The sequence below is a fragment of the Balearica regulorum genome, chromosome 12, assembly GCF_011004875.1.
Source record: "Balearica regulorum gibbericeps isolate bBalReg1 chromosome 12, bBalReg1.pri, whole genome shotgun sequence".
NCBI lineage: Eukaryota > Metazoa > Chordata > Aves > Gruiformes > Gruidae > Balearica > Balearica regulorum.
This window is the reverse complement of record NC_046195.1, coordinates 13,517,287-13,537,698: the sequence shown is the minus strand read 5'-3', so window position 1 is coordinate 13,537,698 and position 20,412 is coordinate 13,517,287. Positions and strand designations below refer to the sequence as shown.

Sequence of the window (20,412 nt, the reverse complement as noted above, 5' to 3'; positions counted from 1 at the left end):
GATAATGATATGAACTTTTTAGTAAGATGTGTTCCAAGGAGGGCAAAAGACAAATCTTGCTTGGTTTGCAGTGCTCAGTCTTCCACACGTGCTATTTTTGCCCTCTGATTTAAAGAAGATACATTAGATGATGGCTTACATGAGGAACAGAGTAAAACAAATAGTTTAAAAACTCCTAACAGGCTTATATGCATATAGGTAACTATGGAAAGTACTGGTGAGTAACAAATACATTACACAAATTAAAATAAATTTAAAAAACAGAGTCAAAAACATTAAGGAACTAAATTCAGTGCATAGTTTATTTGCAACAAACTAGCTAACCAGCTCTAACTGTAATTACATCTGATAAATCAGAAAGAAACAAATTAAATTAGGAGTCCCTAATCCTGTGACAGAAAGTTCAATAGGGCAATAACTTTTAAAAATTGAGACCAATTGCAATGAATATGCCTATATTTTATTTAAATAAACTATTTTCTCTATATAAAAGTTGGAAAGGCTTAAGTTTATTAAAACATAAGCCACAGACATTATGGCATGTAAGAAAAGTGGTGTCAAAGAACAAAGTCCAGATGAAATTTTGAATCTGCTGCATAGAAAATAATCCACCTGCACTTAGCTGAGTCAGGAGAGAAAGGAAGCAGACACAGCTACTTATTTCTACTGAGAGTTCTTTGCTTTTCAGCATGCTCCACAATTTTTTCTTCTACATAAAGTCCCTTTCGCTTTCTTACTGCATTCATGTACTTGCGGGCCTGGTTCTCTGAGTCTGCCTTTTCCCCAAAGTGCAAATATTCTTCCTCAGTGGTTGGCACCCAGAATGGGTCACTTGAAATGATCTATAAAAAGAAAAACAAAAAAGTAGTACAAAGGTTGATTAGTACATTTCAGATAATCAATCTCTGAAGTACAGCAGTATGAAAGTAGAGCAGATAGAATTTTCTGGGAAGTGTGCAATTAGTTATTTAAGCAGAAAACAAGAGCTAAGATACACTATGTAGCATTTGCCATAAGAAGCCCACAACAGCTTTTCAAATTCAGTTGCATTTATCTGCATACAAATTTTTTTTTTAAAGCAAATTTAATTGCCAGTCAGCAAACAATGCCAAATAACATCCAGAAAATTGTCAGTTTTCAAGAAGGAATTCCTTATTTAGAACATTATCTCACTATGATTTTATCAGAATTTAGAAGAACTGAAGGTTTCTGCTCATTTCTGTCCCCTATGTTCTTCAATCCCTCTGAGTTGGACAGATGGCTTAAAAACCATTGTTTCTGGTGCTAACATATTTAGTTGAGCTGTTCTTGAAGCTTAATATCTCAGGGGGCCTCCTCTAGAAGAGATTTCAGATCTAACGTGATCAGAGAATAACTGGATGTGTCTTTATCCCCAGTTCATCCTATATATCCCACACTTCTCAGACTACCATAGACAGTATGCCAAAGATGTAGTTATCTTTTCTAGTGTTATAAACTTTTTCTTCTGACAGATACTTTTAATTGCCATATGATATTTCAAACTAAGCAAAATTTCTCAAAGCTTCAGTTACATATTTAATCCTAATTTAATACCTCATCTTAAATAACACCTAACAGTCACACAAATTACACTTTATGGGGAGTTAGGAAAATAACTACGGCAGAGTTATTTTGTATTAGGCAACACTGTAGGTTAAAACCTGCAAAACAGTATGTTAAGCCCCTAAACCAACAAAAATAGTTCTACTTTGTTACAGTTAAGTATATACATAGTCCTGGTAAATTAATGGAATATTACTCCTGCTGAAAGTAACATCAAATCTCAATGATTTAGGTGGGAAACGACTATGCATAGGGTTGGCTGGCTGAAAACCAAAAGCAAGCAGAGCTCAGAAATAAACAGTATGAAACTTAGCTTTCCAAATGTTTCTACATTTATTATTAACAAAAAAGTAAGGACTGTCTAACCACAGAAGAATCTGCCCAAGTCATACCCATTCTGATGTCTTGTACAGGGCCTTACAACCAGTGCCTAAAAATTTAAAGGGGATTCCTTGACAGCTTACGTCAATTAAAAAAATGAATGGTGCCCACTTGAAAGTTTTATCATTATTTTATGCATTAGAAATAAAGAAAAGGGGCAGTGAAGACTACTGGGGTTTTTCCAACTTTTGGGCAAAAAGTGCAAGTTGACGTGATGAAGCTGTAGTGATGTTCATACTGAACATGCTAATGATGGAAAAACACCAGGGACTTCCCCATTCATGCTCTGTCTAAAGAGCTGAACAAAAAGTCTCAGAACACATAAATAAGAAAAGGTGATTCATGCTCAATGGATTTGCTCCAGACTGCACTGCTGAGGAAGGTTATACAGCTACAAACTATGGTAACTTAAAAGGCTGTTACTATCTCCTTTGATGAAGGTTTTTTTACATTAGCAAGAAATCTAACACCCAGAGGTCATCCTCAGAGAGCGACAGTGAAGCAGTGGAATGAATACAGAGGAGTCCAAAAGTATACAAAATTGAACTTACAGATTTAATCTACCTGTAAATATTTGGATACAGAGTGATGGATGCTTAAGAAAATTCGCAGGTTTGACTGACTGGCTCTTTCAATAATATATGAAAGACGACTTCTACTAATATCAACTAAAGTTTTGCACTGGATACCTCTTACACTGATAATTCTTTATGCCTTCAAGAGATATCTCTAGTTCTCAGGGAAGTTGACATAACAGAAGGCTCAAATGTATGTAGTATGTACTATGTAGCATTTAGTAGGCAGCAAGAGTAAACTTGCAAACTTATTGCAGCACGGGGCTACAGAATCCTGAGCGAACCTTGTACTGCTACATGATGCAGAGCGAAACTGCAAAGAGACATAAACTAGGTTTCAAAAGTCACCTCAGGAGCTAGCTTTGCTTCTCAACCTCAAACAATTCGGGCACTACATATTGCTTCGAGAGCGAGTTATGGTGGCATCTGAAAATTTCTGTTACAGGATCATGCCTAGCAGTGCAGACACATTGTAAAAGATTAGATTAATTAGAACATGCTATTTGTATTACCACACCACAGTAAGTAATGAGAAAGAGCCAGATCTACGGAGTCAGCTGGGACCTGGGGCATCCGCTGTGCATCGCCCTTTAAGAAGTCAGCAAATAGCCATGTTAACGTTACCGTAACATAACTACATAGAGGTGTCACTGACACAGCGACACAAAAAGAGTAGGAAGTTTTCTTTTAAAAAAGTTCTGTAAGTAAAGATGAGGGCATAGACTAGACTGTATCTTCTATTCACACCATATTAAAGAATCAAAGCAAATGCACAGAGCAGGTGGCATTCATCATTCCCCACACTCTGTTAATACAGTGCAAGCAAGCAAAAGGAAAAAAACGTTTACGTATAATGCTCCAAAAGCATTGTCATCAATTTGCTTACAATAGTAGCTGTCAGAATGGTGAGTCTGGGTTTCCTGGAATCAGAGCTGAGAAGCTTTTTAGCCCCTGAGCTATTGTTTGTATTCATGGGAACTGCATAGGGATGACTCTGGAATCTGTGACAGAAATTGAGTTTTTGTCTGGATAAAGTCCTAAATGATTAATTAGATTTTAAGTGGACCAATCCTTCTCAAAGATGATGTAGCCATTTAACAGAGGGCGTTTACTGTGGATCCTGGAAGATCCACAGAATCAAAGCAAAAAAGATACCCACAAATGTTATTTATTCTGTGTTGCATGTCACTTTTCATTTAAAATTATTTCAATGTTTCACATACTAATTTTTCAGTACAAAACTAAAACATACAGCCTAAGATTCATTTTAAAAAGAGAAACGTGACAGCATCTTAACTGCACTTTTTCAAAAAGTTACACTTGTAAACAAAAAACTCAATTAAAACAGAACTGGAAATTCAAAATAATATGCCTTTCACAGCTGAAAAACCTTCAAGCGACTCAACAAATTCAGTTAACCTATCAAAGGTCTTTAGTCTGCCTTTCTCTCATTCTGCCTGTGTGCCATGTGTGTCTGGGAAACACGGAGCAGGGGTGACAAGAAAATTATCACAGCCAAATTGTTTATACCCCAAGTATAACAGACAAAAGATATCAAGAGGAACCAGTATTAGGAGAAAGACACTGTAAAATGAATGACGTGATGGTATTGTTAGCATTAGGGTAAAGTCTCTTTTAAAATATCACCATACTGTGTGTAATTTGTTAACTAGAAAATTCAACATATCTTTTCTTCAGGAACTTTTGCTAGGACTTGGAAATTTTTCTTCATAACAGCATAAACTAGCCACTGTACTATGCTTATTTATTATTCAACACCAGAATAATCTGATGGGGACAACAGCAGCCTTAACTGCAAACAGCCGAGAACACACACATGATTACTCCTCCAAAGTGTGCACAACAAAGCAGCAAGACAGCTACTGCTTCCTAGTTAACAAAACCAATTATTTCTACACTACATCTGCAAGGCTCTGCTGAAAACCATTTCTTTTTAAAAGTGAATCAAGGTTGTGTAGTGGCTTGTGGACTAGCATTTACTCTATTGCAGAACAAGTATTTTGTCTAAATGCAGCCATATAAAATACAATAGAGTAAAACGAATTAGCGCACAGCAGCTGATACAATTCTTGAATCTGTTCTTGCAAATGCAATTCTTAGCGATGAAAATGTTCCTTAATAGTATTGCTTAACAATATCTTCATTGATCTACTTTATGAAAGTCCTGGGTGATATAATTTGCTTAAAGTATGACTATAAGCAAATCACTAGAATTCCATTATACTTAAAAGCAAAGAAAAAACCCAGTCAAATACACACTGAAGAGTGAGGTCCACAGCTCACTGCAGAACTAGGAGCCCACTCTAGGTATAAATAAAACACTGTTCATAATGAAGTCAGCTGGGATTAGGTATTTCAAAAGAAGTGAATAGATTACTTCAAATACTGTGAGTGCAAGGGCAATCTTGAGAAAAAGAAATCATTCTAAAGCAAGATGTTTCATTAAATATCACAACTATTCAAACCAACACACCCAAACAACGAAGTCTCATATGACTTGTTTAGTAACAGCATGCAGAGTAGCATAGGCAAAACAGCTGTCATTTTCTTTTAGCCTAACAACCTACACATTAATTATTCAAACAATAAATGCCTGTATCTTTATCAGAGACATAATCTGAACACCTGTAATAATTAATCCATAAAAATACAAATACTACAAGAGTACAAGAGTTAATACTGAAAGACAATACAGTGTACACTAAATTCTGCAAATGATTATGTAAGCTAATCAAACTTTTCAATAATATTTGAGTAAGAACAGATCACTTCCAATTCAAACAGACTTGGAATTTTAAGCCTTAATTTGACGATGATTTATTATTTGCATCTCAGTGGCACCCAGATGGCTCCAACAGTGATCTGGGTCCCATTGTCTAGTGTATTTCACAAAATGATGGTATGAAACAGTCTCTGCCTAAGGCAGCCTAATTATGCAAAACAAGGTTGAGAGAAGCATCAAAAGCAAACAGAAGGGATCTGCCTAGTTCATCCAAAAGGTCAGGCAGATCCGGGAACACAGCCATGTTCCTAGTAGCATTTCCCCTACTGGTCCTTACTGCCAGGACAGAAAATTTCTTTTCAGCCAAATATCATCAGTGTGGAAAATGCTTTAGTTGGACCATGAATAGAAAGAGCAGTCTTACACTGTCTGATGAAGATTTTAAGACCAGCAAGCAACATTATGGCCTTTGTGAATTGCTTAATAAGAAAACCCACGAACCGCTAAATTCAGTGTGATTGGGCACTACCACAAGCAGCCCTTAGCATGCCAGGAAAAACATTATGCCAGAAGTTGTTTTTAAAAAACAAAAAATTCAAAAGAACTATTATGCACAATTTCAAAGATGATACAGGCTTCAGTGTATTAGAATCCTTTCTGCCTTAGAAAAACTGATGCTAGAAAGATACCTGAAGAACATTCACAGTTCAAATGGTGTCCATCACTTAGTAATGACATAGACTATGCAAGTAAAAGGGTACAGCTGATATGCATGTCTTAGATGTCCAAAGCCACCCTGTCAAATGGAAATTACCTCTACTTTTCAGGAAAAATGACAGAACTTCGTAGAGGTTTATGTGAAATGTGACCTTGAAAAACTGTTATCTGCTGGGTTTTCTGTAATATTCTGGGTAATGCTGTAAAAGTGCTTCTGCGTTGAGCATAACTAAATGGTGGCAAGACTCCTTTGGATACTGGCCGTGTGCTTCCAGAACAGAGAACACCAGTAAGAATGAGGTCAGGTGGACTGGGGTGGGCTCTAAAAAGTGTGTTGTACACTTCTGGGATGTGGAACAGGGACAGGAAGGAGATGACAATCTCAAAAGTGGATAGAGGCTAATTTCCTGACTACACTCCTCCTGTGACCTCCGATCCAGAAAGACCCGTTATCTCAGTAAGCTAGCCCTTCCTTGAGTATCACACGCAGTGTAATGCAGGGGTACCCAAGTGACTGGCTAATTCCTGTATTTGACCCAAGCAGCTACAGAGCCAGGAAAGCAGTACGTGCAGTGTGGCAGCGTGCTACTGCCTAACACACACCATGCTACGGACAGGTAGTTTTCCAAGTCATTCCTTACTTCCATGTGAAAGAAATTACAGATTCTAGAGTGGTGTTGCAAGATGACATTTGGCTATTTCAAAAGCAATCTCCACATCCACAGTTGCTTTCCATTAACCCCAGGTAAAATGGCGTGATGCTAGCATATGACTGCGAGCTGCCATAACCTATAAGTGATCTCTGTGCTACAGTGTCAAAATACTTTCACTCAACAATATACACCTGAAGAATAGGTAAAAACTTATTACTAATTTTGCCATTCTCCTTTCAAAGCAGCCAGGATCTCAGCCTGTCCTTGAAAGGAAAAACTTAAAATCCCAAGGAAAGATTCTACAAGTTTGTGTCTTTTCTTGGCTGTTGTTCAACCAACTATTGGGTTTTACTGGTTTTATTCAGTGAAAAACCCTTTCATAACAGGTATCTTATTCCCCTGTCTTTACAGGCCCCAAATGCTTCCTGTTCAGAAAGGAAGAGAACATTCTCTCTGCAGATTCAGCTTCTCCGTTTTGCTGCACCCATTCCATCACAGGGGAAAGCAGGTATCACCTCCTGTCCTGCTCAGGAGTACTGAGTGACTGTGGGAAGTGCTGAGCACCTGAGACACTTCCACAAAACATCATGCTGGGGATGAAGATTAAGCAGCAGAGGGTGGGAGGAGAAATATCTACAATATGCTAAGAAGTTTACAGAAGCACCTACACATAAATGTTCTCAATAAGTCACAGTTATTTTGTTAAAACACAAACTTTCACATTGTACCAAATACTTTGTGTACCAGCTCGCCTATTCTATAAATAGCCAATCTCTATACCACATCTTGAAAGAAAAAAAAAAAACAACAACAACTAATTTTCAGCCTCCCTTTTTACCAATTGTTTGGTAAAAACAATTGGCTTCATAGAAGGCTGCTATTTTGCATCACTACAGATCAACTTATGCATCAGACAAATAAACACAATATATCTTCTTCTCAAGATTATTATATCTGGTTTTATACAGGCATTTAAAAGAAAGCATGAAAACAGATTGCTCTCTTCATAGTTAACTTGAAAAAAAAAAAAACCTCCTGATTTTATTTCTCTCTGCATTCCTTAGAAGTATTTTCTCTCAACAGCTCTTGATTGTAAATTACAAGGTTTAGCAAAAATACAACTGGGGCGGAAAAAACCCACAAAAAACCCCCCAAAAAACAAGAGAAAGGGAGAGAGATGGAAGTTATAAGTCCAACAGAAAAGTTAATTTATTTCATACCCATAGCCATCTTGCAAAAGCTTCAAAAATCAAACAAAGTATCAGACTCATAACTTTTAGTTTTCTCTCAGAGACAGGAGGTTTAAAGGGATATGGAATAACTTGCAGTCAAACATTAGAGGTTTAACCTAGAGAGATGTATTAGGAGTGTAGATTCCCTAAAAGTAAAACAAGCATCCAAAAGTATTTCATAATTCAGAGATCCCATTCACAATATATAAAGGGGACAGCCAAGGCCTTAAAACACCAGAAGTCAGATATGAGAACTCGTCTTCCAATAAATACTGTAATAATGTACATTTACATATTTGGTTATAAAAATATATTAATACAAAGTTTATTTTGGCTCAAGAGCATTGTCCTTGTTTGTGTCTCAATCAGTGACAGCTGAGCTTTAGCTTTGACTTCAGACAGTAGCTACAAACAAGAATTCAGGAATTGGAAAGAAAAAAGGAGATGTGTGGCTCTACTGTTGCGTTTCTATTACTTAAGAAACATGTATTGAGAGGGAAAATAAAAGCCACACCACTATCACTTTTATTTACTATTTTAATTAGCTTCAGATGTCCTGGCCAATACAATGGACTTTTCATATTTGAAAGGTTCCAGGTTACTCCTAGAATTCATTTATATGCCTAAACTGTGACTGGCACAATGATGTATGTAAAGTTACAATTCAAACCTAGTATAGATTCACAGATTTAGAGTCTCTCTCATTACCTTAGTCTGCTTCGTGTTTAATGCAGGCCTAACAAGCTCATCCAGCAGCTTCTATATTAAGCCCTCATATTCCGAGTTGTAAAATGACTTACAATTCGAAAGGAATGAATTAAAATTCAGAATGTGAAACTTCCAGATTCTGGATGCCTCATATTCTTACCACTTATTACATGGAGTCCTTCTCTTGCCTTTCTCCAGAACCCTCAAGCACATTCTAGACACTATTCTACTTAGAAGGGATACTGAAAAAGAACGTGAATTAAACATGTGTTTACAGTTCAGCCATGCCCCCCAAGAATAAAAGTGTCTAATAGCCAATCATTACACAATATGCAAGTCAACAGGAATACTATACATTTCACAACTTTACAACTAGTAGATGTCTTGGACAATTTCTGCACTTGCTGAGAATTCAATCAGCATCTGAATAGAGCCACAGGCATTATTTTTGTACTGTAACACAGATTTCCCAAATGGGATTAGAGCTCCATTATTCTAAGCATTGTGCAATCACAAATATCTTCTTGTTCAAAGAACCTTATGATTAAGATAAAATGACGTGACTGAGTGAAAGATACAGCTGCAAAGAATCAAGACAGAACAAAGGAAACAGGCTCAGGCGAAAACATACACTTATTACAGGTATATTATTAATTCAAGGATTTTTTTTTTTTTTTTAAAAATTATAATTGTCCCAAAGTTAAATATTTTAAACTAAGAATTCAGAAGAAAGTTTATACTGAAATCTAAGAAAACATGCCCAAGTAAACCCAACACACTTAACATTCATCTAGGGATATCAAACGGGAAAATACCTGACAAACATTTAAAATTAAATTGTTTAAACTAGGATCAAACTGAAAGCTCCCATTAATGGTTATTTGGTGCCATCCTCTACAGGCAGGAATAAATTGTATAAGCATGACATAAGAAATGAATAAAAAAAGGAGTATTTGATAAGACAGATCTCGATATGTGTATTGCTCCAGCCCCAGGGGCTGAACTACACAAAATACATTCATTAACTGAAGAAAAAAAAAAATGGTAATTTCATTTCCATAGAGACCAAATGGCTTAATTTAAATGTAGGCTCTATCATTGACCTTCCTGTGTTTATATTCTACAAGTCATATCCATGAAATATTAAGAATAATAAAAAATGAATTCAAACCACATTTCTTTAAAACATACTTTATGCATGTGATTTCCATAAGATTAAGTGTTTAAAAGTTTAAAAATACCAAAAAGCATCTATTTCACTATCTGTAAAATGGGGACAACAACACGTTAGAAGGAATTAGAAGAATTCCTTCTAATTAGAATTAATTAATAAAATTAATTCTAATTAGATTAGAATTAGAAGGACACTGAAGAAACACCAGTAATACAGAATGAATTCAGAATACCATGGAAGGGTTTGGATAGTATGCAATTAAAGAAGCAACCATACACTTGGTAACATAGGAAATGCAAAATAAAACCAAGTAGCTAGCATGCTCCCTTTCCGTTCTTAGCACTAAGGAAAAAATAGTATAAGATGACAGAGTTCACATCATATTATCTTACACAATGATACATTAAATAATTGGGATTCAAATAAAATGTTGTTGTTTATCATGTATACACCTATACTATCATAATTCATCAGTAATGTAGCAATGTCAAAGTCTTGCCTAATACCTGATGCAACCTGATAGGATTTTTTATTTATTTGGGGGTTTTGTTTTGTTTTTAGCAGAACACAGGAAAAAAAACAAACAGAGAAAAGCTCTACAAATTAGTCATGTGATCTGAGACACAAAACCATTTTTTCTGGCTTCTCTGTCATATCACCACTAGGGATTCTGAAAATTGTATTTATTTAGCAATTCTGTTGATGATGTGAGAGTAGCACGCACTCCCTCTGCCATCACTGCAGAGCCAACATTGCTAATAGCTTAGTAAAAGGCTTATTTTGTCACAAAAATATGTGAGCATGACTTTCAATGTGACAAAAAAACCCCCATCCCTATCCCTCCCCACCAACAGATTTGCCAGGTGGCAGTACTTTTCCAAGTGTACTGTTTCAAGGATTCCCAACTCTTTTGATAGCACATGATTTGGCTGGTTTGCAGAGATCCTCCTTTTCCATTAGCATCCACATAAAATTCCTGAGGCAGTTATAAAATCACTAATAAATACTGCTAGTGAAGTATTTAATAGATACTACCTATTAGGACAATTTAGCTACAGGAAATGAAGAAGAAGCCACACCATGTGAAAAATCAGCATACTCTGGAGATAAACAGTGGTAAACGGATCATAGCTGGCAACTGCACGGAGTATTACAGTATTACTGACCTCAAAAATCTGTAGTTGTTTGTACTTAGAGACCTGGCACTGGAGGTCACAAAATAAATCAGAAGATGGAACAAAAACAAACAAAAAAGACTTTCTAATCCATTTACAAAAGTTTCTATGGTCCTAACAACAAATAAAGGAATACCTGACTAAAAAACAAAAAAACAAACAAACCTAAACAGAAAACTCCAGACTTTAGTTATTTTACTATGAAAAGCTTATACCCACTGACTCTTGCCCTTGAAACAATTTGCAGCTCCTTCAGTGGAGTGCTCCAAGAAGCCTTATGATGCAGGTTTGTTTGTCTTGAACAAGGAACTCTGATTTACAGCTTTTTATATTTCTCCTTGAATATCTACTATCCACATCACAGGAACAAAATAAAGTGCACTCTCAGCTGATGACACTCCTTACCGGCTTTCCCACTTGCATATTTCCTTTACACCTTCACTTTCACCTCTTCATTTAAGTGACAAAGATGACCAAATGGAATGATTTTGAGGACACCTCCACTTACTGTCACCAGAGTTAATTTTAAAAGAATGAAATCCATTCCCTTTGCCTTCAAGGATGAAAATGTATGTTGACTTGGAATATATAAGGACAAAAATAACTATGTGTCTGCTAACCCCTAAAAGGTTAACTTTCATATGCATTAAATTTGTTGATACATTTTCTATTTATTGGGGGATTTTATGGATTTTTTTCCCCCCACTTCCCAAACAGGTTTACCAGAGAACTCATTAAAAAAAGGCACATAAAATTCAGGAAAACACATTTATGAAGAATCAGTTTCATTTGTGAAGGACTTACTTTCTATTGAAATAAAAAAGCATCCCATCCAACAAAATATAAACACATTTTTGAACAGCCCATCTATAAAAGCAAATAAGACTAATATAAAGCTACATTTCCCCCCTCTTCATTTCAAAAAGAAATTAATCAAATGTCTTGACCAAAACTTAACCTTTTCCGCTTATTATCCCAGTCTGCCACATCTACAGGAAATAGATCACCAAAACAGATGGAGTGAATAGATATTTTTACCTCCCAGTGGCTGAACACCAGCTGCGGACTGGCCAGGCCACTAGTTCTCTTCCTGATTTCATCAGCAAAACCAAAGCTTTCTGCTACTGGCAGGACTGCCTTAATAATAAACACATCCGTTCCCTCTTTCATCTCCTCTTGTAACACTCTGCCTTCTCTTTTGGACAAGACAGCATACACACGACCTGCAACGACATAATTTTGATGAGCTTACCAATAAATTTATATTCTACGTCATGAAGAGAAAAACATAAATATTTATTTTGGAAACTTCAGCATTAAGTAAAATACATAATTTCTTTGGCTAAAATTCTTCCCTGTAAGTGGCTCAATTAAGGGAACCCAATTAAATTCAAACAAACAACATATTCTGCCAGTACAATGTGCAGAACCATATGAGTAATATTTAATAAATTATTACTACTGTACGGATCTAAATAATGCTTGCACTAGGTACATTTTATACAATCATATGGCTATTTTTTAAAAGACAGTTTGCCAGATTATGTGCCTAACTTGCTTTACTTCTTACAACCAAATATTTGAGAAACATCACTAAGAAATATTACTGTGTATCAGGAATCATATCTTAGCTACAAGTTAGTTTGGATCACCATATCCCTATATGGTACTTGTCCCAGATACTGCAAGTGCTATTCTAATCACAGAAAACTTGTTTATCTGAAATAATACATATTTATTATGTTTAATGTGTTCAATTAGTTTTTAAATTAATTCAGCCTTAAGTTAGTCATGGATAATTTTTATTTTTCTTTCCCAAATTAATATTCAATCCATTGAAATACAGTGCATATATCATGAAAGTAGCTGTGAAAACGCCCATGTTCGACTTTACCGTAGGCACTAGGTTAATTTTTTAAAATGTTTTTGTAAACTTATGGGCTAAGTATTCTACAGACAAAAACTAGCAAATACATTTGTGTTGATCAAGATAATAAAACCACAAGAAAACCTATGCACTAAAAAAAATGTTTTAGGAATGCCTTTGTTTACAAATGTGAATAGTTAGTATTAGATGTAGAAATTAACTTTAAAAGTACCTTGTAGAGAAGAACAAGTTTATATCAATTTCTAAAAGGTTCAAAGATTTTATATTACATTGCACTGAAAAACATGAATGCCTATTGCTACCTTTTAAACAGCTGGGCAAAAATGACTCTTGCTGGAAATAATTAGAAATATACATTACTTCATAATACAGGCCACCTCTTCTGACTTGACAGAACAATATCATTAAATACTATAGCCACATACATTGACCTGTGTATATACTGTAAATCTTTTGTGGGATACCAGAGGAAATGTTGGAGTGGGTTTATTTGCCTTTGTTTTTTAAATACAGAATCTGGTTCTTGTTCAGGAAATTCAGCACAAGCACACAGCTAGTACAGTTAAATCTTCCTGTCCGATGCAGGTAATGAAGCATCAGTCCAGCACCAGTCATTTCAGAGTTTATAGTTCTCCAATAAAATGTGGGTTCTTTCTACCATCACTGATAATTTTATCTGCTTGTGCCCTTACCAGGACCTCCTCTCTCTTCCTCTGACTGAGCTTCACCTTTACTATGCACAATAATCTTCTTATTGCTCATGAAGAAATTGAGGAAATACTTAAGAGTCTATATTTAAAACTTATTCTGAAGATAAGTCACTGAGTTTGCCATGCCTTCATTAACATAACTAAGCAATTTCAGGTCTATGGAAATTTCAGTGAGTCCAGAAAATTCTCAGATATGAAAGGGTCATATCACAGCACAGCTCACAATTCAGTAACTGCTTTAAAATGCAGGCTTAAACATACACATTGCAAAAGAGCATCACATCATGGTCGCTGTACATATACTGCATACGTACCACATAGTATATATTAAAACCATTTGTTAAAACAAGTAAGTTCAAAACCACTTTATGGGTTATTAATGTTAGAATTAAAAATATTTATTTTACTAATTGTTTTAAGTAGGACTTAGAAAACTGCATGCATATTAATGAGATAAGTAAGGTAACATTTATCACAAAGCACTTTAGATGCATGTATTTTATGGCCATAGTTCACTGGAGATTATTCTCTGAAAACATAAAAGCCAGAAGACAATTTATAGCTTACTAAATGGTTTCTAGCTACATGTATTTCAACCAAGCATTCTGGAGTATTATCTCAGTTAATGTTATCACAAAGAAGCTACATAAGGTCTTCAGTTTTACCACTATGGCCATCTGCAGTATACTGAAGAAATACTGGTTCTACCTCTATACAATAATTAGTTGAATGGATTTAGCAGCATCAATCACTGAGAAATACTGTAAGATCTTCCTATTCAAAATAGTAAAAACAGTTATTCTGAAAACATGATACCAACGTACAGAGCAAGTCTGTGCATAACAGACTCCTTAAAATATTCAAGTCCTGTTCACGATACTCAGTACGTCAAGTGAAAATGCTGAACATTAAAAAAAAAATAAGCTTCATACTGGAAGGAAATACTGTGGAAGGACAACAGGATCACCACTGACAAGAGCCTAGATGTCACTATGAACTTAGCAAACAGGGAAGGAGGAGCTGCTCTTCTGTTTTGGATTCTGCATGTTTTCACTTACACAACTGAGCCAGAGATAATACTATGAACTGATATGAATTGCCCCTAAAATGCTGTGATTTAAAATTTTGATAACTTTATTTAAAAAAAAAAAATCAAAAATCAAAACCAAAAGCTACAAGAAGGTCTGGTAAAGTCCCTTCCCAACTAAGTTTCGCTGACATCAGCACAACGAAAAGACAGTCTAGCTTTCAGCCTCCAGAATACAAAAGAGAGAAGGCAAGAAGAGCTCAAAAGGCATCAACAGGCAAATCCTAATAATAATTAAACATGCGATACTAGTTCAGAACATTCTTCAGCTTTTGGAAGTTTACACAGAACTTCCATAAAGCAAGAACGTGTAAAAATGGATTGTTGCAGCAAATCAAGTGTAGAAATGAAATGCTCAAAGTACAACCTACTGGGAATCATGGTGTATGCAGGATCCAAGTCTAAACCCAAGACGCTGGACATGTACAAGCTTGCAACACATTTCCGTGTTCCTCACCCTACTCCTCTCCTCAGCTTCTATTCAGTTTATTTTCACTGTCAGAAGAGTCTGATGGAAAAAGCTTTATATACTGAGACAACGAACATAAAAGAACCAGCTTCCTCAGAAGCTAACATCTTAGAAAGAAGCAAATAATATGAAGATATATTAAACTCAATTGGGTATCAATATATGGAAAACCAACGGAAAGAATTAAAGTTACCGAAGCCAGTTGTTTATCACGTTAACTGCCAAGTCTTAAGGACAGCATACATGTTCTTCACTTCCCCTAATAAGGATGCAATTTATTAGCTTAAACTTCCAAAATAAAAATTAAATCCATTAATTTGTAATGAAGTAAGTGCATGTCCAAGGTTATTACCACCCAACTCACATTCATTAGACTGGACTAATTTGCTTACATCTCCAAGTCCTAAATTACACTCATTAAAAAAAAAAAGGCATTAGAAAACCATGTTTCCATTTGGTTTTATGGTACAACTGATGAGCCAATGCACATTAATTACATCACTATAAACAATCATGGATAAGGAGTTGGTTGGATGGTTGCACTCAGAGTTGCAGTCAACAGCTTGATGTCCAAGTGAGGCCGGTGACAAGTGGTGTTCCTCAGGGGTCGGTATTGGGATCAGCGCTGTTTAACAACTTTGTTGGCAACATGGGCAGTGGGATTGAGTGCATCCTCAGCAAGTTTGCCAATGACACCAAGCTGTGTGGTGTGGTTGACATGCTGGAGGGAAGGGATGCCATCCAGAGGGACCTTGACAGGCTTGAAAGATGGGCCTGTGCAAACCGCATGAAGTTCAACAAGGCCAAGTGCAAGGTCCTGCATATAGGTTGGGGCCATCCCAAGCACAACTACAGGCTGGGCGGAGAATGGATTGAGAGCAGTTCTGATGTGAAAGACTGGGGCTGTTGGTGGACAATAGGTTCAACATGAGCTGGCAACGCACACTCACAGCCCAGAGTGTCAACTATGTCCTGGGCTGCATCAAAAGCAGCGTGGCGAGCAGGTTGAGGGAGGGGATTCTTCCTTCTTGCCCTCTACTCTGCTCTCATAAGATCCCACCAGGAGTACTGCACCCAGCTCTGGGGTACAAGAAAGACATGGAGCTGTTGGAGCAAGTCCAGAGGAGGCCAGGAAGATGATCAGAGGGCTGGAGCATCTCTCCTATGAGGACAGGCTGAGAGAGTTGGGGTTGTTCAGCCTGGAGAAGAGAAGGCTCTTGGGAGACTTTATAGCACCCTTCCAGTACCTGAAGGGGCCCACAAGAATGCTGGAGAAGGACTGTTTACAAGGGCATGGAGTGATAGGACAAGGGGTAATGGCTTTAAACTAAATGAGGGTAGATTTAGATTAGATATTAGGAAGAAATTCTTCTCTGTGAGGGTGGTGAGGCACTGGACCGGGTTGCCCAGAGAGGTTGTGGAGGCCCCATCCCTGGAAGTATTTAAGACCAGGTTGGATGGGGCTTTGGGCAATGTGGTCTAGTGGAGGGTGTCCTTCCCATGGTGGGGGGTGGGAGGTGGAACTAGATGATCTTTAAGGTCCCTTCTAACCCAAACCACTTAATGATGCAATGAACTGTGCTTTTTTGGTAGTGGGCATTTTCAGAAACAGCAAATTTATACAGTGGTTTTGTTGCTTGAAAATTAGTATCTTGCTTATAGTTTGATGTAGAGATTCAGAAGCACTGTGCTAATGTGCTCCTGGAGCAGTAATGTGTAAGACTACAAAGTCTAATTTTGATAGGCTTTCTTACACGTTAAAAAATAGTTAAAGATTGTTCAAAAATGCAAAAGTTCTATGTCATAGTAAATGGTAGCTTAAGGTAACGTGCTAATAAGCTTAACACAGGACACCCTGTCAGGCCTACTAAAGAGTACCTCCAGAAAAGAACAGGATCATGCATCTGTACAAAACAATTACTCTTTCAAAGGCATTTCTTTTCACTACATACAATTGTAAGTTTTGCTCTTCAGACCAATTTGTTTTGTATTGCTGCTATCATTACGCTTGTGTGCATAACAGCTGAGATTTTTACAACAAATAACCAAATCTTTAATTACTCTATGTGGGATTATACTATAATTTCTGTCATGAGTAGTACAGTCAAAGTAAATTTGCTGATAGCTTAAATGCAATGGAAATGAGTTTTAAAGAAAATCTTGGTGCATTGGATCAGATTCAGCATGCAAGCAACTCCTATGGAAAACAAATATTAGGGTAAGTTAAGAGGTGTTATAAGTAGGTCATAGAAACAAGTTTAAGTAAGTGTTAAGTGGAAACGTAATATAAGTGACAAATTTGGTGTGCACTGGGATTGCAAAGCGAGCAACTTGCATACCAGAAGTATGCAGATGCTGCTAAAAAAAAACACCCTACCAACTGGACTGTAACAATAATTCAAGATTCTCTCTTTTTCCAGATTTTGCTTCCATATTGATTATTACATTAACCTAAAGCATGTTGAAATGGCATTAACAGATTCTGCACTGATTTTACAAACAGCATAGGTTTCCTCATCTCTTCGTGGAACTAATGCTTAATTATGAGGCACAATATTGACATTTCGTATCTTGTACTTCCAAAAAAGTGTAGCATTGTTATTTGTGCATGTTTCAGATAAGCAAGAAGAATTTTCAATTTTCATTCACAACAGTCTAAATACTACAGGCAGAGAGTCATTCTACAAATCTACTGGAGAACTATAAAAAACTTCTGAAAGAACTTTTAATCAAGTTATACTTTCTGATTCAGTCTAATTTATAAAATCTCACCTTGGAACTCAGAAAGAAAATTCTTGACAAAGGTTTATTGTGTCTGCCTTACCTAAAACTTCTGCAGTAGCCATAATTTCACATGTGTACATTGCTGCCATAAGCCTCTGTGGTTTTGCTTGCAAAGCGTAACGACAAGCTTCCTTCATGGTGGCAATCAGTTGTCCAGAGAAGGGACCATAACAATCTGCAAGTAAAACTTCTCCTTTGTGTTTACAGTTTTTCTCAGGTGATTTTGGAATGCTTTGACTGCTGTCCTGGTGTTCATTCACACTGCTAACTTCATCAGTGCAACTGCTTGTTAGAGTAGTATCTTGTTTAACTTCTATGGCATCACATTCCCCTGAATCCTGATTACTAGTTGACAGCGTCTCTCCAAATTTATTCATTTCCCATCTTTCTACTGTAAAACAAACACCCATTAGGGGTTCTTCACACATGGGACCTGAAAGTGTAGCCAGCTGAAATCCACTTACTATGCTGTTGTCAAAGTCTCTGTATTTACTTACTTCTTTCATAGCATTCCCAAGGCACTGCCACACAGACCTTCTATAGCCCTCAAAATTATATAACAAAATATTAGGCCCACACTTCCGTGGTCCAAACGACCAGATTTGATCAACAGCATTTCTCCACTTTCTTCCCTGCAGATTTTGCTCCAACTTTTGTTTGAATTCCTTGATCCTATCAAGAGTCTTCTGATTTATCTCATGGGTTTTTTTATCTTCATTCAGAGATGTGTTGAGTTGCTCCATCGTTCGAATTAAGTCACTGTTTTCTTCAAGAAGTCGAGTTACCTCCTCAGGAAGTGGTGTTGCTCTTACGCTGAGAGTAGCTTGCTTATTTGGAGTAGATATTGTAACAAGCCCATCTGAATTAACCTGAATTCCTTCAGGAATTTTATTTTGGTCCTCTTTCATTTGGTGTATGACAGCAACTTTCTGCTGTTTTCCTATTTCTTCATTCACCATATCAACTTTTGGAGGTCTTGTTATTGTCTCTCGGAATGGTATAATAGGTGCTGATACACTAATCTGTACCTTTGCAAACCTGTAAAATAAGGTTTAAAAATTAGTTTAAAATTTAAAAAAATACTTTTAAACTTGGGGTGGGGGAAGGAGGTAGGGCAATGGCCTTAACATGGAACATATATGTTCATGAATCAATCTGATTGCAACACAGATTCCTAGATAATGCACTTGAAACTCAAACTCTTAAAAGCGTTATATACTACAAAAAAGAAACATTGCCTCTTATATCTTCAGAAAGATTTGGAAAGGAACTGAAAAAAATAAAAACATTGCTGTGCCTCCATGTAAATCTCTGGTTCACCCAGATCTTGGCAACTATGTGCTGTTGTTCTCTCTCCTCAAATAAGATACCATAGAACTAGAAGAAAATGAGAATAAGGATGATCAAAGGTATGAAAGGACAAGTAGCTTTCATATGTTTCTAGGATACAACAGAGGTCTACAAAATTGTGAGGGACATGGGGAAGACTGATCAGGATTAACTCATAACCAAATCACAACAGGCCCTGAACTGAAAATGATTAAGGCCCAGGAAAGCATTATGGTTACTTTGGTTTTACTGTTCCCCAGACATTTGCTCTAGGCCACACTGCTGGAGACATGATACTGAGCAAGATGGGCACCCTTTTTGAACCAGTACACAGCTGTTCTACAGTGAGATGTTCTGAAAAGATTAAGCACTGGGTAAGCTGAACAGGCTCCTGTAAAGGAGTGTGGAGCCACAAGATTCTAAAATTTTGTGGGTTCAGATCAAATACTCTCTCTGCAGCTAGGAGCACTTGGAGAGCCGATACTCCCATTTTCTTCATACTTGTGTTTCAGCAGACTCAAATCTGCGCATGGAACTAGTACTTGCAACACAGAAGCAGAAGGAGGACTAATGTAGGGATAAAAAAAGCCCCTAATGACTTCTATTGTGATTAGCTAGTGGAAGCCTTAACCACTGTTCTCCTTACAAACCTGAAGGATCATCCTGAACTCTGATCTTGTAACAAATGTAAATATACAAAGCACTGTTCTGAAGGTAGAAATCAATGACTGCCTACATTGGAATGCCTTTAAATTGGCTTGAGGAAGGGAACAAATTTCAAGTGAAATAGCTACTCCTGACTATCACCATATGGACACATTCATTATAGAATTATGCCAGATAATTATTTCATGTATAGATCTGTCAGTAGTAGCAGCCTTTTCTCTGCTATAAAGCAAAACACAAGCCCTCTCCCTCATACATCCCACGTAGCTTTATATTGTAGTCACTTCAAAGAAAATTAAGTGATTTTTTTTTTAAATAAAGTTATTTACATGAGTACAGCTTAATACAAAATTAAAACATACACAAACTATGGGAGATAATTAAAATAAATTGACCATTAACTACAGACAAAAATTAAACCATCAATTCTATACCAGAAAACCCTATTATTTCAGATCATTAACCACTTTTCAGTTTGTTAGAAGAGTTTATATTGGAAGATTCTCAAAGATAATAAAACTTCTTAAAAGAAGAAAA

At 36.6% G+C, this 20,412-nt stretch overlaps 1 protein-coding gene across 1 annotated transcript in view; it reads right to left on the bottom strand.

Annotated features, from left to right (window-relative positions):
* Positions 1-284: 284 nt before the first annotated feature.
* Positions 285-20,412, bottom strand: part of EFL1 (elongation factor like GTPase 1) — a 77,200-nt gene continuing 57,072 nt past the window's right edge. The window contains exons 18-20 of the mRNA XM_075764068.1: positions 17,921-18,918; positions 11,981-12,165; positions 285-842 (exon numbers count right to left, since the gene is read on the bottom strand). Coding sequence (XP_075620183.1) covers positions 654-842; positions 11,981-12,165; positions 17,921-18,918 — 1,372 coding nt within the window. The 3' untranslated portion in view covers positions 285-653. The remainder of the gene's footprint in view (positions 843-11,980; positions 12,166-17,920; positions 18,919-20,412) is intronic.